We start from the raw sequence: 16,253 nt of genomic DNA, 5'->3' as shown, positions 1-16,253 counted from the left end.
TTCATAATCAGACTTTTTCCTACTATATATTATATAAATGGGTAAGAGAAAGTAATAAAATTGACCCCGAACATTAAATGAAAAATAAATATTAAAGGATAACAAATTGTAATAAAAAGGTTGTCCTAACTTATACAAACCTTAATATTTATACCAATCTACACATGTATGTGACAAACCGTAATTTTTAATGCCTTACATTTAAATAAAATAATAATTTTATTTATTTTTTTTAGATCAGTTTCTTTTTTTAAATTAAGTTTCATTTTACTTGCAATTGATTTTTTATTTATTGTTAATTATAATTTCATTCTCCCTTTCTCAGAGAGAACGTAATTTATTACGTAATTAAAACGTAATGAAGCTTAAGGAGTTTATTGGATATGTTTAGCAACGTTACTGACAATTTCAAGTGTGTTACTTAATACAGGACCACAAATAGGATATGAATTTGCCTATTAAATACATTCGCCTCATCTCTTTGTAACTATATAGGTGTCACACTGGCTATTGTACGAAACCGTCCATTCCCTCCAGTGTAGCAAGAAGCATATTTGCTTCAGTTGTTCTGCCTTGTAGGTAATTAAACCCTTCAAATGAATTCCTCTCTCAATTAGCACATAAATAACTTGTGAATAGGCTGTTGTTTATTCACCGGGAAGAATTGGTTCCGGACCCTTTGAGGAGGTCCTTCTTCTATTTAGTGGTTACTAATTAATATCGTCTATAGCTTGGTAGCACTTTTGTACATGCTCAACTAATAAATCTACTTGCTTATTATTAAAATCATCAGATAATCGATTTATAGACGAGGATAAACGTTGTCGTAAATCATTAATAGTATTAATATTACCGACGAATAGATAGTAGTTGTATTTTGTAATGAAAGAAACTAAAGTACTATTATACACTGCTAAAATGTTTACCAACATTACGAAATAAGTCGTAGTGCAAATTAATACATTTTATATTTTTATAGTACTGTACAAGAAATGTGAATCTACAGGAAATATCGAGAGATTCTTTCGCTTAATATTCTTTCTAACATTCTTTACAACTAATTCCTTCCTCATGTGTAAGAGAAACTGAATGACGACCAAGATTGTTATCGGACCAGAAGGTCTTATATTGATCAAATCTTCAGACTGAGGGAGATCACTGAGAAGATGAAAGGATATAAGCAGGCAATTTCGATGGTGTTAATTGATTTTAGGTCGGCCAATGAAAGAAGTAAACTTGTAAAAATGAAAAAAAAAATGTTTATTTTGAAGTTTTACTTATACTATTTTTTTCTATATATCTACGTACGTTGATTCTATGTTTCTATTTCCTATTTATTTTATTTTTTACTTATATAATGATTTTAATATGACTGTACTCAATTTAATCATTAATATTTATTGTCCAAGAATCTGGATTATCACCTAATAACCAGAGCGAGTGGGTAGCTCATTGGTAAAGCTTTGTTCTACTAAATCCAAGGATTCTAATCCACCTTAATACATTTTATGTTTTTATAGTACTGTACAAGAAATGTGAATCTACAGGAAATATCGAGAGATTCTTTCGCTTAATATTCTTTCTAACATTCTTTACAACTAATTCCTTCCTCATGTGTAAGAGAAACTGAATGACGACCAAGATTGTTATCGGACCAGAAGGTCTTATATTGATCAAATCTTCAGACTGAGGGAGATCACTGAGAAGATGAAAGGATATAAGCAGGCAATTTCCATGGTGTTAATTGATTTTAGGTCGGCCAATGAAAGAAGTAAACTTGTAAAAATGAAAAAAAAAAAATGTTTATTTTGAAGTTTTACTTGTACTACTTTTTTCTATATATCTACGTACGTTGATTCTATGTTTCTATTTCCTATTCATTTTATTTTTTACTTATATAATGATTTTAATATGACTGTACTCAATTTAATCATTAATATTTATTGTACAAGAATCTGGAAGATTTTAATATTTTATCACCTAATAACCAGAGCGAGTGGGTAGCTCATTGGTAAAGCTTTGTTCTACTAAATCCAAGGATTCTAATCCACCTGTGGGAGATAATTATTATCTGTTTCTTAGTGGCCGTGAGTCAATACTGTGGATTCGGTTCCCCTCCGGGGTCTACCCAGCCTCATAAAGATTAGTTGGGCAAAAATCTGGCAGTCGAGCGTGATTCTGACCAAATCACCTTGCACAATCGTTGGTCTAGAAACGTCTAGTTCCTTACACAGTACTGCACCTTTGACCCCTTCATGGTTTGAACTCCCAGTCTATTGTGAAACAATGATTAAAAAACCTGGCCAAAATTTCAAATCTAAAAATCAAGGCTAAATAATAAGAGATTAAAGGTTTAATTCATCATTTTAACATTTTCTTTATATTAAATTTATTATTCCTTAATCCTTCAAATTTAATTTTACATACTATTGATGTCACTGACCTCTTAATACTTACATAATTATGGATACCTTACCCCAAGGTAAGCGTTATAAAATATAACGTAAAGAAAAGTTCCGACTTTAATTAAAACTTCATTGCTCGTTCCAATTTGAAATTTTCAATTTTTTGCTATATAAAAATGACTTATAATTCCCCAGTTGGAATTATTTAACTTGATTTCGTGAATTTCTTCTACACAAAAAAAAACAAACTATTCTGAACAAATGTTCTCCGGAAATTATTGAAAAGTTTCAAATTTGTCTTCTCGAGCAAGTTCAATTAGTTTATTGAACGATAAACTTTGGGCGTGTGTGCAATTTACTGAATAAACAATTTATTTTTAAAATTGTATTATCCATCATTGTTTCTTTGATGTTTCCTTACTAATTATACATAGCAACAGAACAAGTTTAGTGCCATTAAATTCTAATTATCCTGCAAATTTAGAAAATAACTGTAATCAGTTATCTTATTTATCTTTTGAAAGAAATTTATGGATTTTTTTTAGTAAATATCTTAGATTAGGCATCTCAAAAGACATAAGAATTGTATACACCAGAATTTTGGATTTTAGACCCTATGTGTGGCAATGTTTTTGAATTAAATTAAAACTAACAATATGACAGGTTATATTATTTGTAAAAAAAATCAGTCTTACTAATCTTTATATAACTTAATTAGTAATAATTAAATTAATAAATTAGCTATTTATGAAAAATAATTGAATGTGAAATAATTTTTCAGGACTATGTTTTGTTTGTTTCAAGTAAAATCAACTCATTCCGATTTTAAACAATAAAAACATAAAATACATTTCCCGAAATAGATCAAAGAGAACATCATTGTTTTGAGTTGGTTGAGAGAAACAAATGGGAATTGCCAAAATAAAGGAAATGTCGGATATTGGATAGTGAACCGTTTCCTACTGCCCCTTGGCGTATATTTTATTCATGTCCACATTTGTTTACTTTTGTATATATATATTTTTTTGTTTGAAAGGCGTATGCATTTATGGAAATTTGTTCTTTGTATATTCACGAGGAGTGTGGATATAGGAAGGAGAGATACGGGAGTGGAGATATTCTAATATACTTTGAGCTTTTGAAAAAACATCGAGTATGCAACCTTTTCGACAAAAAGGGAATTTTCAGTAGTAGTTTTTTTGAATACATAATAATATATTGTTTTCTTTTCGATCAAGTCTGAATATTACTTATTAAAATAATTGCATTATAGATTATTATATGCAATCACGATTAAATGAACATTAATCGGAAATATTGAAGGATTTTTTTTATTGAAATAGAGACGTAATAGTTTTGCATCAACATTTTTATACCGCTAATTTTATATGACTTTATGATTAGTAGAAGTCATAAAATCATAACATAAATAAATAAATTAAAATATGATTTGACTTTTACTTTCACTTACCTACGAATGGAATGTTGTAAGGGGAAGCATTTAAATTCGAGGTTTTATTAGAATATACTCGTATGAGGTTCCCTGAGTAAAAATTATCAAGTCACACATAATGGTCTATACCTCTGTGTGTACAGCCTAGTTCAAAAACGAAATGTCGAATTTTTAAATCGACTAACGAGATGTACCTCTCAAAAATTACTCTAACGATTTTAATTAAACTCGGTGCATTTATATACAATCAAGTGATGATAAATATTAATTAGGTTTTATCCTCATTGAAATAATGTAATAGTCTTTCTTTAAAATATCTTTGATTTTGTTTATTTGATAGATAACCAGTTCCCATTGTTAGAAGTAATAAACAATAATTAAATTCAAGACTTTGATGAATAAATGAAGGTAATAAAAGGAAAAATAGAGACCGCACCACAGTGAGACCGACCAATCTCATTCTTCATTATTATTTGTAAAACTGATGTATTATGCTCAGATATGAATTTTTTTATAGCAACATAAAAATAAAAGTTTTCTTATTTAAAAAATATCAATTCCAGAAAATTCTTTCTTCAATTTAAGCCTTAAATGTCGATTTTTTAAGAACCATTAACTATTAAAAATAAATAAATAAAGACCTCTCATATTCATCCCCATCATGATTTGATGTTCAAATATAACTGTTCAGGGCACCCCACATCCATTAATGTAGTTCGTGTCTTTGGCATCGAATACATTAGAACAGAAATTTTTTTTTTCTTTTAATACTACTTTTTATTCATTCATAGATATTACAATCTGCCACACAGTTGTGGGCAATAGGTAATAGTGATGAATGATCTCATACATAGTAAAATAAATTAAATTAATGAATAAAAAAAAACTCTTAAAATATACACAAATAGAAGAATAAACAAAATGAACATAATCAAACGTAACTGTACGAAAAATAAATAAATAAAATAACATAATGATAAAATAATATAGCCTCTAGTCACATTTACACTCTAATATACAATATTTACACAACCGACCTGCGGATCCCTGAGCCCACTCTATCCCTCAGAACAGAAATATAAGAACATAAAATAGAAAAAATAATGTTATTTTTTAGAGGAAGGTAGAGGGCATCAAAGTCATACGATTGAATATGACATCCCAGAACTACACCCTGTCATAGCTTATATTTAAAGTATTTACGAATAATGAGTAGAGTCAGGAGAAAACAAAAAAAAAAATAAGCTAAAGAGTGTGACATAGAAAAAGTGGCTAAAACATGATATCGGTGTGAAACCCGCCTGTCCCACCCATCTTGGTAGCCCTAATTATTTTACCTTTAAAACTTTCACTTCTTGTGAGCATTGGTCGATGTACGTCATACCTCAATCTCAATGTGATTATAAAACCAGTAATAATAGAAAAGAATCCTTACCAGCCCGCCCCACTTCCGAAATCCCAGAATCGGGCTTGGTATTTTGATACATTTACAAATAACTAAAAGAAAAGTCTTTAAATAATAAAACTAGTTTAATTATGCAACATTTTATTTCATTTTTTTCTCTAGTGGTTGAACTGAGAGTAAAGTACTCAGTATATTTAAAAATAAATACAATATCTTATTAGTTAAATGACTGTTAGATAGTTTAAATGATGAAATATTAATGTTATGATAGTCTTTTTTGTCCAATTTTTCAAGTGACTCAGGTCAGGGTAAGCGACTAGGCTGGTTCAATACCCATTAACTCCAAGGAATTCCCCCAAAGGGGTCCTCTGTGCCCTGTAAGGAGTATCGACAAGCCACTTGTGTAAAGAAGTAGTGCACTCCAGGACAGAATAAAGGGCATACAGGATTGCGAATAGGTAAAAGCTACTGATCTAAGTACCTCTAATGACACTTAATTTGTGTCTTGAAGGATCCGTATAGTTTTAATAAATTATTTTTATGTAAGGTGTATTGGCAGTAGGTATTAAATCAATTTGAAATGTTAACATGAGTAAATCATAGGGGATTTCAGGAATTTAGTTACTTTTGATCTTTTAGTTAAAAGGTTGGTTTAATTTAGTTTCATAAATTATTCACTTATTTTTTAAAAATTATTATTAATTTTTTATAAACCTCTCTTTCAGTAAATCTAAGCTCAGAGCATGTATCAGAGTTAAAATTATATTGATACTCTTAATTCTTTATATTCCAATCTATTTGTCGTTTTTAAATAATACAATTGTGAAGGACTCATATGTTTTTGATAAAATATTATTAGGTTAGAAGTATTGGTAGTAAATATTTAATTAATTTAAAATGTTGACATTTATGGGATTTAACAAATTCAGTTTAGTTTAGGTTTTTAGTTATTAGTTGATTCTTTAGTTTGCACATCGGGTTAATTTAGTTTCATAAATTGTGTACCTCATATTTTTTAACCTTATGTACTGTAAACCTCTTCTTGTAAATCTAAGTTCAAAGAAATAATCTAAGATAATAGGTATATACTTATTCTAACCTCTTAGAAAAAAAAATGTAAGCTCATTTTTTTTTTTTTTTTTCTACCGACCATTTTCATCATAACTTCATCCCACGCATCCATAAGCTTAGAAGCAAAAAAAATCTAAAAATCTCCTCAATATCTTTATTTACAAACAAATGGAATATATACAGTAGACAAAATATATATATATATATATACATAGTTAAAGATAAAGCTAGTCTAAGTTGATAGTTATATTAAGTTTATTGATATTTTAAGCCTTTTAATTCCAACCTATTGATCGTTTTATCAAAATACCGAAAGTATATATTTTTTCTTAATTTCGTTCAAGAATTCTTGTCTAAAAAAAATTTCCGTCACCTGAAGTATGGAAAAAACTATGATAACAAATTAGGAGTCATGAAATAGAAGTTATATGAGTAAAAAACTAATAATTGATTCTAATTGTGTCTGAAAAAAATTGAACTGCTCTATTTATATTACATATATATAGTTACGGACTTTAGTGGACAGAGTTGGTCATAAACATTTATTTAATCTAGCATAGGGAGTTATGGAGTTTTGATTAAATTTTAGAGCAGTAAAAAATTATTCTATATACGGTGATAGCATGGATCAAAGACCTTAGATTCACTCTGTTTTCAGATAACTACTCTGCCATAAATACCCTTTCCATTTTTTAAAAATATATTTTAACTACATGATTTAGTAATTCACCATTCCTAAGAAGTTTTCAGACTTTAATATGCCCTTTATTTAGCTATTGGTATTCTAGCAATAAATACTTCTAAATTGTCCCACTTAACTATCAGGGACCTAACCCTAGGGACATGAGAACTTTGCAGCTTAAGCATTACTCTCAGTTCTGGCTTCGGAGTTCCCCAGGGAAAGATTGTTAGACCTTACTCGAGATTCACAAGGCACAGCACTTTTATAACTACAATAACAAAATCAGCCTCCACTGTAGTTACTGTTTCCATTTAACGGGAAGTTCTTAGAGACCCCCTCTATAAATAAAACTAGCTATTGTGAAATTTCTCTGACCTACTTACTCAACTATTTAAAAAAAATTAAGGTTTTTATTAATTTATTTAATTTGATTATTCAAAACAATTCAAAATAAATAATAGTTCATATGAGAGAATCATATGAAAATTCGATTCAATAAAGGGGCACTTTTCGGTCGATTTTATCGAAAAAAATTGCTAGCACATCCGAGGCGAGGCATATACCCGTTTCAAATATTTATAACTTGAAAAAATTCGAAGCTCGAATTCCATATTCTATACGATCGGAATACTTTTCCATACTATAAAATTCTATGGTAGGGTAAGGCAAAGTACAAAAAAAAAAAGTTTTTTGTAAAACGTAGGTTTTGTATACAGGGAGAGTGTTTTACTTTGACCATAGTTAATTTCGGATCATTTTCATTTTTTCGGCGGTGCTGCTTTTTATACATCATAGCTGTGCTAGGGAAAAGTTCGCTTTATAGAATGTAAGCAAATAGAAGAATGGTTGTCTGTGTGCTATCCATAGATTTATTATTTAACTTTCCAAAGTTAAATCCTAAAAATATACAGAGTGTGTAATAATAGTGCTATCAGGTGCACTCATTACTACTCCATTTTTTATTGTGAAAAATGGCTTTAAAAGAAATAGAAGGAATTTTTATTCAAAGTATAATTATTCTCTCCGTTTATATTAAAGACATAAAGAACAAAAAAAACCTATTAACCTATAAAATCTGTTAAGCCAATTTAATATAATCATCAATATTTTCTTTGAAGTAAGTGGTATGTGAAAAACATATTTAAAGTATTTAATGTCACTGAAAAAATTAATTATTATTCAAATGATTTTTAAAGCCATTAAAATATCGATTATTACATTCATATAACTTTTTAATTTTACATCTAATCAAAACACAACTAGCTTCTCGAAATACTTGATTCTTAAAACTTTTCATTCCTCATGGAATCATTGATGTTTGTTAAAAAATCTTCATATCGACGTACCTTTTACATTTTTTTTTAGTAATATACGATTTTCGGTTGATTTTCTAATGAGAGATAACACTGGCAACGCTCAAAAAAGCACCGGAAGTAATATTTCTATAATAAAGGAGTGCTCTATGGATAATAAAATCTCCAACCTTAAATGGTTTTAAAAGTTGACGATTATTAAAGAAAAATAATAAAAAGGCACGTTTTTTTTAATTAAGGACATTTTTCAGTTTTTTAATTAATGTTAAAACAAATGAGTCAGATATAGGTTTACACACACGCTTTGTAGTATTTGCCCGATAACAAACCAGAGGGAGGCCTTGTTTGTAGTCCTTTGTTAGAACTACACTCGGAGTTTTTGCCCACTCGACTCCACTTTTCTACCTCACTGCCGGCATCAAGTAGGGAAAATTCTCGATTTATTTATTCCTTCAATTATGTTTGTATGAATAGGTTTGAATTCCCGAACGGGAGTCCTTATACTGCCAATGACATAATTCAAGCTATATTAATAAGTAAATTCCTTTACTTCTTTTTAATTCGTAGAGTTGATTATAAAAATCATGGTACAGTTTTTCGTGTATTCATAAATTTCCATATTCATCATAACAAAACTATTTACATAACATTAAGCAGTTATCTATGATATTTTTTGGAAGATTATTAGTTGAAAATTTGTAATTAAAGAAAGATGATAGTTTGTATAAAATGTCATTAAAAATATAACACAACTATTTATTAAGCACCAGCATTTCGCCATATATTTTGGCTATAATAAAATCATGCTAAGAGGGACATGTTGGTATATATTGTATTTGTACAAGTATGGGCTATTATAATATTCATTATGATATTTATTGTATCTTATTATTCATATAAATAATTAAAAGTAGATCATGTAAATAATATAATAATTTCAAAAGAAAAATTATTTTATGTTATATTTGAGGTAATTAGAATAAATGATGTACAAGTGACAATTCTGATAGTGAGATTTTTTTTACTACCTATCTATTCCTGAACTAACAACGTTGTATAATTATTTGTTCACTATCGATAATTTCACAACTTTGTTAATACAAGAGCATAACTTAGTTCAGGCAAAGGTGGGTAGCTAAAGAAAATCTTATTAGCTACATTGTCACTTATTCCCATTTACTTTTAACCTTTTTATTCGGTTTAGATTGAAATTTATATTGAGATATTTACTTACAAATAGTATTTTTTATTTGTAATTTAATTAATATATTATCAAATGCGATAGAAACCTAAAAACTGCACATAACAAAATAAACGTTTCTTCTATTTGTAATATTAAACTTTTCTTAATTTAGTTAAACTGTAGTGCCACTAGCTTGATTAGGAACTCTATCTGGATTACTAGTTTTTCAAAGCAACTGTTCTTTTTCGTAACAATTGACTTAAAGGTGACCAACCAGGATAATCAAATATGACAATCAAATTGTATAATCTAAGAATTATTTCTCTATGTTCCTAAAAAAAAAAAATTCACTTTTAGCTAGAAAATAAAAGATAGTTAAATTTTCATAAAGCTAAAAAGCTAAAATCAAGCCCTTATATTAAGTTTTGACACAAATCTGATATTAGATCAATAAATTAATCACGTCTATTAGATATTTTGTAAACAACTAAATTAATTAATTCATTATATACATTAATGATATTTATTTCAATTCCATTGGATTATAAGCAAGATATTATAGTTATCTGTTAATTTTAATTGAAGCTAAACTTTGAAAACGAACAATGAATATTTTCATAATAGACTCTATCAGGAAAAATAAAAAAGTGAAATACATATAATCCATTGAATTGCTATAGAATATAGGTCCTTCATTTTTTTTTTTTGGTGAAAAACGCTAAAAAATGTGTCTTGTGTAATAATTTAATTAAACATATCAGTGGTGTGTATATTATAATAATAATGACTCGTGAGAGAAATATTGTATTATATTATAAAACCATTTGTTACTGAGAGGTTCGTAAAAATAATTATATTGACAACTAAAATGCGAGTTAAAATATTCCTTTACTAAAATAAAAAAATCTATCTATCCCGTTAATCCTCAAAGCGTTACAAAAATGCTATGATAACATAAAACAAGATATTAACAAGACTTTTAACCCATAAACACGTTATAAACTTAGAGGGTTTTAATTCCAGCCCCGAAGACTTAAGTTTGTACCGGAATTACAATGTCTTAAAATAATTTATACCCTTTGAATTTTAATGAAGATCGTAAATTACTCCTCGCTTAAAGCTGTTTAGGCTAATCATTTATAATCCACTTCGTTTCTGAATTTTATTTTTACAATAAATGAATGTGTGATTACTTTTAAGTGATTCAGTGAATTTTTTTTAAAGAAAAAAATCATATTCTTTAAGATTTGTTTTGTAGAGTTAGCAGGAAATAAACAAAAAAATAACTTATTTTGGAAAATAATTTAATTATGTTATTTTGATGAATACTGCTGGAAATTTGAACAATGATTATTCTGACAATTAGGGAAAAATAGCAGCTTTTTAACAAGAGATATTCTCTCAAAGCCTCTCCTGTAAATCTTTAATGTGTTATCTTAATTAATTAATTAGTAGACCATTATGTCTATTTTAGACTAATTCTCAATATGTACAAAAATTCATATTATTTACAGCCAAGAAAAATTTCATATTATATATATGCTAGGTTATGAAACTATAATTCTGGTAAAACTAGTATTCTAGTAAAAATTATTTTTAAAATATCATAAAAAAATAAATATAATTTAAATTTTAGTTGAATAATTAAATAAGAATTATTTCTTAAATTACCCTAGCTAACGTCACTAAATATCAATTTCCCAACAATAACAAACTTTAGAAGTGAAAGAAAGAAAAATCGTTCTAAATAGTTTTTTTCATTCATTTATGAAATACATACTAAATATTTATAGCTCAGTAGTTTTTATTATTTAAGAAATTTACGAAATTTATTAATAAAGAAAGAAAAGAAATTTATCAAGAAATTATTATATGGAAAAGAAATATGATAATAATGGATATTATTCTCTATAATGAGTTTCTTTTACTAATTTAGCTCCTTTTTTTTTCTCCGGTTCCTTTTTAATGTAATTAAAATTTTCTTCCAGTTCATCTGTTATTCTTTTCTTATGGGTCTGAGAATCTTTGTCTTCTTTCAGTGTTGATTGTTAATTTAAATTCATAATGCATTATCCACTCCTTTATCTTCAATTATCAATCTCCAAGTTCACCAACATCACTTTCTTCAGTTCCGTTTTAATCGAACCAATTTTTATAATAAGTAGGGATTGGATTTTTATGTGCTAAAAAATCTGAAATATGTACATAAATATGTGCTAATAAATTATCAAATATTTAAAAAAATATGTATTTATAACAAAATATGTAACAAATAACAAATATTTCTGAAAATATGTGATTTACAACAAAATATGTAAAAAAGGCCAAATATTTAAAAATATGTGAAATAAAAATGGCTTATTTTGGCCAGAAATGTCTTGAAACATCTTTAGTTAGTTAGGAATCGAATATATCATGGTCAGGTAAAAATATGTAAAACATAAAAATCCTATCCCTAATAATATGTATCAAAAAGATAATTGAGAAAACTAAACAAATAATTATTGCTAACACTAGTTCAAATTTACCCACTAATAAGTAGCTATCTAAATTTACTAAATTCACATAAAAAAATTCAAAAGTTATTGCCGGATTTACCTAATAATAATAATTGCATATTAACTTTAAGTCGCTTGTTGAACAGATTCGATACTTAGGACTCCATCTTGACAAGAGACTTACGTGGAATCCACACACAAGACTGAAACGACAAGTAACTGCTCGTAGATTCCGATTGTTAAAACACTTACTTAACAAACGCTCTAAACTTCCCATTCACTGCAAAAAATTAGTATACACTACGATAATCAGACCAATTTGGACATATGGAATTGAGCTCTGGGGCTCCACCAAACCATCAACTTCTTCCGGCATCCAATCGTTACAATCCGAAAACCTAGGTAAAATCCTTGATGCTCATTACGTTACAAATAAACTCATTCACAAAGACCTTAACATCCCATTCGTTGCAGATTTGGCCCAAAACAGATATGCGTCTTTTCATTCCAAACTTCTTAACTATCCTAACCTGTTAATTCTTAATCATTCATCCTTAACAATCCCTGATAATCCTCCGAGGCGTCTCAAAAGAAGATGGCCACGGGACCTTCTAATTTCAATTAATGTTTGAAGTACCACCAATGGTTGGTTCCTTCCCAAGATTTTCAAGTGTATATGAAACATACAACATATTTACTTATTGTATTATTTTGTACAGTTGTAAATTACTTGAAATAAATAAATTAAAATTTATTCAATTGGCTCTAATTCATAAATAGTTTTATGTTATGGATATGACATGGTTTGTAATTTGTTTTTAATATGACTGTATATTATACTGGATCTGTACCTGTGATAAAATAAATAAATTGAGACTAAATGTTATGAAAACTCAGACCATTGTCTGATCCTACTCCATCTTCTCTATTGTAATCCTAAATGTCCACCTCGTTAGGTTTAGCTCCACTTTCAAAAACTTTGGAGTTATTCCTGTCCTGGAAACCCTAAATCGCCATACTTTCACGTTGCTCAATAGCAATAAGAATATAAATTATAACATTATCCTCGCCATCCTCTTCCACACCTACACAGAAGCTCCTTATATCCTCGCTTATCCCCCCCCCCAATTTTGGGCGGTTTACGATGGATTCTTGATTATACAGGACAAACTGAAATAAATTATATATTGCTTTTTTTTTAATCATTTATTTATTGTTATTTACAACTGTATAACATATATACAACAAGTAAATTTGCTGTAGGTGAGATAGTGCATGATACAAACATGTGGAGAATCTACCCATTGATAGAACTCCAATATATTGCTTATAAACATTTGTTTTTGGCACCGTGAAGCGTTCTCATTTTCCCAGCCCTTACAAAGAATTGCTCTTCAAATCACCCATATCGGACAATATTTCCTCTGATCCTACCTACACCGTTGCAGCAATTAACACCAAACTTCATTCATCAACAGCATCCTACATTAAAAATCCTCAGTCCGTTTAGGTAATCAGGTCCCGTCTTTCATGCCTTTGTTCCTCTTCCCACGGAACTAAATCATTCGAATGTTTTTTATTCCACCTTTCACTATCCTCTGCAATTCCATCTATCCTAATATCAGTCACGATTTTTTCTTAACATATTTTTAATACCTCCCTTTCTAATATCCCTTCACGATCCAAGCATACGCTCTGCAAGTAATAGTATTTGGTTCTACCTCAAATGTTTAATAGAAAGAAGAAATAAAAGATTGTAAGTATTTGTTTCATTATCTGTGAGCACAAGTGTGCATATATTTATCCCCAATCTATGTTATATATGACGTGCATATTATCTTATGTTATTTTATTTATTCATATAAGTAAATTAAGTAAGATTTACTTTTGTTTTTTCATCCACTGATGTTGAATGAAGAATTCCTTTTATGTTAATTACATTTATATTTTTATTGTGTTTAATATAGTTACTGAGTTATTAGATTATAATTATATTATGTATCATTTGTTTGTTTGAAGTACGTACTTAAATTAAAATGCTAATTTAACTTCTTTCGTACCTATTACTGTCTTTATTCTTCTCAAATGTTTCGGCCCTCAAGATATTATCAAGTGGACTCTTGACATATGATTAATTGATTTATGAGTCTCAAGTATATCAAGAGTAATAAGAATACCAAATTAATTTTTTGTAGCATTCCCAAAGTGAATTAAATAAGTGAAAATAAATAAATGTTAATGAATAGACTTGGGATTAATAGCCTGCAATAAAAGAAAATTAAAACTTGACAGTGACCCCCGAAACGTGACAAAAGAAGAAAGATAGTGAGAGGAAAGGATAAAAAAATAATAGTTCTTTAAATTATTGAATTATTTTCTGCTATAAATTATAGCATATTATAGTAATTAATATTAAAGTAATATTCTATTACTTTATTTTCCAATGTTATATTCTGCATGTAGTGGTATAAATAAAAATATTAGGAAAGTAATTAAGAATAGAATTGTTATTACTTAGCAGGACAATGTATGACCTACCTGTAATCGGAACTGACGTAGCAGTTACCAGCGAAGGAACAATCCATAACTGAGCAGCTGGTGTTACTGACTGGTCCGGTAACCATCTGGTAGGTTATGTTAAAGCCATATACATCGAGGAGGTTGTCCAGAGCACGGAGGTGGTTCCCTTCCAGACGGTCCAGTTCCAGTTCCACAAGTAAGAACCTTGACCTAGTGGACAGCCAGCGGGTGATGACGGAATTCTGTTCGGTGATGGAAAGGAGCAGTGAAGGGTTCCTCTGAAGGCTGGAGTCCAGCGGGTCGTAGAAGGCATACTCGGTAAAAGTCAGACCCGAGGTTACAAAGAGCTGGGTGAGGTAGATCACTATTTCCACGTCGGCCTCTGGTAGACCTGAAGAGTCCAACAGCCATCGGCACCTGAGGGCAAGCAAAATATCTCTAAGAAGTGGAATCAAGATCTTTGGCAGACTAAAAATTAGCTTGAAAGTATAGAGACCAATATCCAGTATTCTCAGCCATTAGGCATTTTTTAAATTATTTTATATATAATAAAATAATATCATAAAATTGGAAAATTAGAATCTGGTAATTCTACTAACTAACTATCTGTGCTTGCGCGACAACAGCCACGTGATCTGTTGTACATTATAACTTCACATAATGATTTCTATTTGTTATTAAATGTAGTGAAATTATTATTTTGTTGTATTTTATCATCACACTTAACTATTTATTTACCAGGTTGACCTATAAGCAAGGTTTGGTTTACTACTGGCGTATCTACAAGCACTGTCATACTTTCTTTCCCTTGTGATATTACTTGGACGACAGCCACCTGTCACGTGGAAATAAGCCTATAGTGCTACTCTACTGTCGAATCTAATGTTATCAATGGACATAATAATGTTGTAAAGAAATAAAGTAATAAAGAAGTATAACTAATATCATCTGACTACGTGCAGTGTCTTTGAAAAAAATCATGCACATCAATAAATGTTAGATATATAAATAATATTATATGTCCCATTATTTTTAAAAATTTAAATTCGATGTATGAATAAATTCAATTTGTTTAGTTTCAAAGAATTTTAATCCATCTAATTATCAAGTTTCACCTTTATAATTTCATTTTATGTAAATAAATATTTTTTCAGGTGGTATTCAAACATATTCAATAACGTACCAAAGTAAGAAGCATGATGAACAAAGCGCTATTTAATATGGTAGCAGATTTGATATTGTCACTGATACCCTTAACGAGGGGAGCCTGTCCAACTTCTACTCAACAGGGTGATAACGAACTAATTAGGAAAAAAACTCTGTCAGCGTGTTTCGAAAGGGGAGAGTAGGATTGAGTTAATCAGTTTACCTGGAGTCGTGAAGAGGATTTCATAACTCTCTTAGATGTTTTCATACTCATTTTTGATTGTTGTAAAGCTCTTGATTTCTACATGTTATTTTGTGTTATTCTTGTTTCTCTGCCTCTACCTTAAAGGGTTATCAGAGACACTATTGTACTGACATAAATTAATTTTGCTACGCTCTAAGTAGGGATAATAAGCCGATTCTGGCGCAGGAAATGAGCCTTTTTGGACTTTGGACCCTAGCCTCGAACCAGCCTTAACCACGTGACCTTGGACAGTAGTGAGAATATGGGGGAGCTGGTGCAGTGATTTGAGCAGCCAATCAGAAGCCAGCATTTTGATGACGTCACACATGGCGG

At 29.3% G+C, this 16,253-nt stretch overlaps 1 protein-coding gene across 1 annotated transcript in view; it reads right to left on the bottom strand.

Moving 5' to 3' along the window:
- LOC106683606 (protein cueball) overlaps positions 1-14,947 on the bottom strand; it is a gene marked incomplete at its 5' end in the record, with an annotated part of 111,339 nt that extends 96,392 nt beyond the window's left edge. The window contains one exon of the mRNA XM_014425177.1: positions 14,549-14,947. Within this exon, the coding sequence (XP_014280663.1) occupies positions 14,549-14,947 (399 nt within the window). The remainder of the gene's footprint in view (positions 1-14,548) is intronic.
- Positions 14,948-16,253: the final 1,306 nt, after the last annotated feature.

The sequence above is a fragment of the Halyomorpha halys genome, unplaced genomic scaffold (genome assembly GCF_000696795.3).
Source record: "Halyomorpha halys isolate HHAL.00 unplaced genomic scaffold, Hhal_1.1 Scaffold499.1, whole genome shotgun sequence".
Classification (NCBI taxonomy): Eukaryota; Metazoa; Arthropoda; class Insecta; order Hemiptera; family Pentatomidae; genus Halyomorpha; species Halyomorpha halys.
This window is presented reverse-complemented; position numbering and strand designations above follow the sequence as displayed.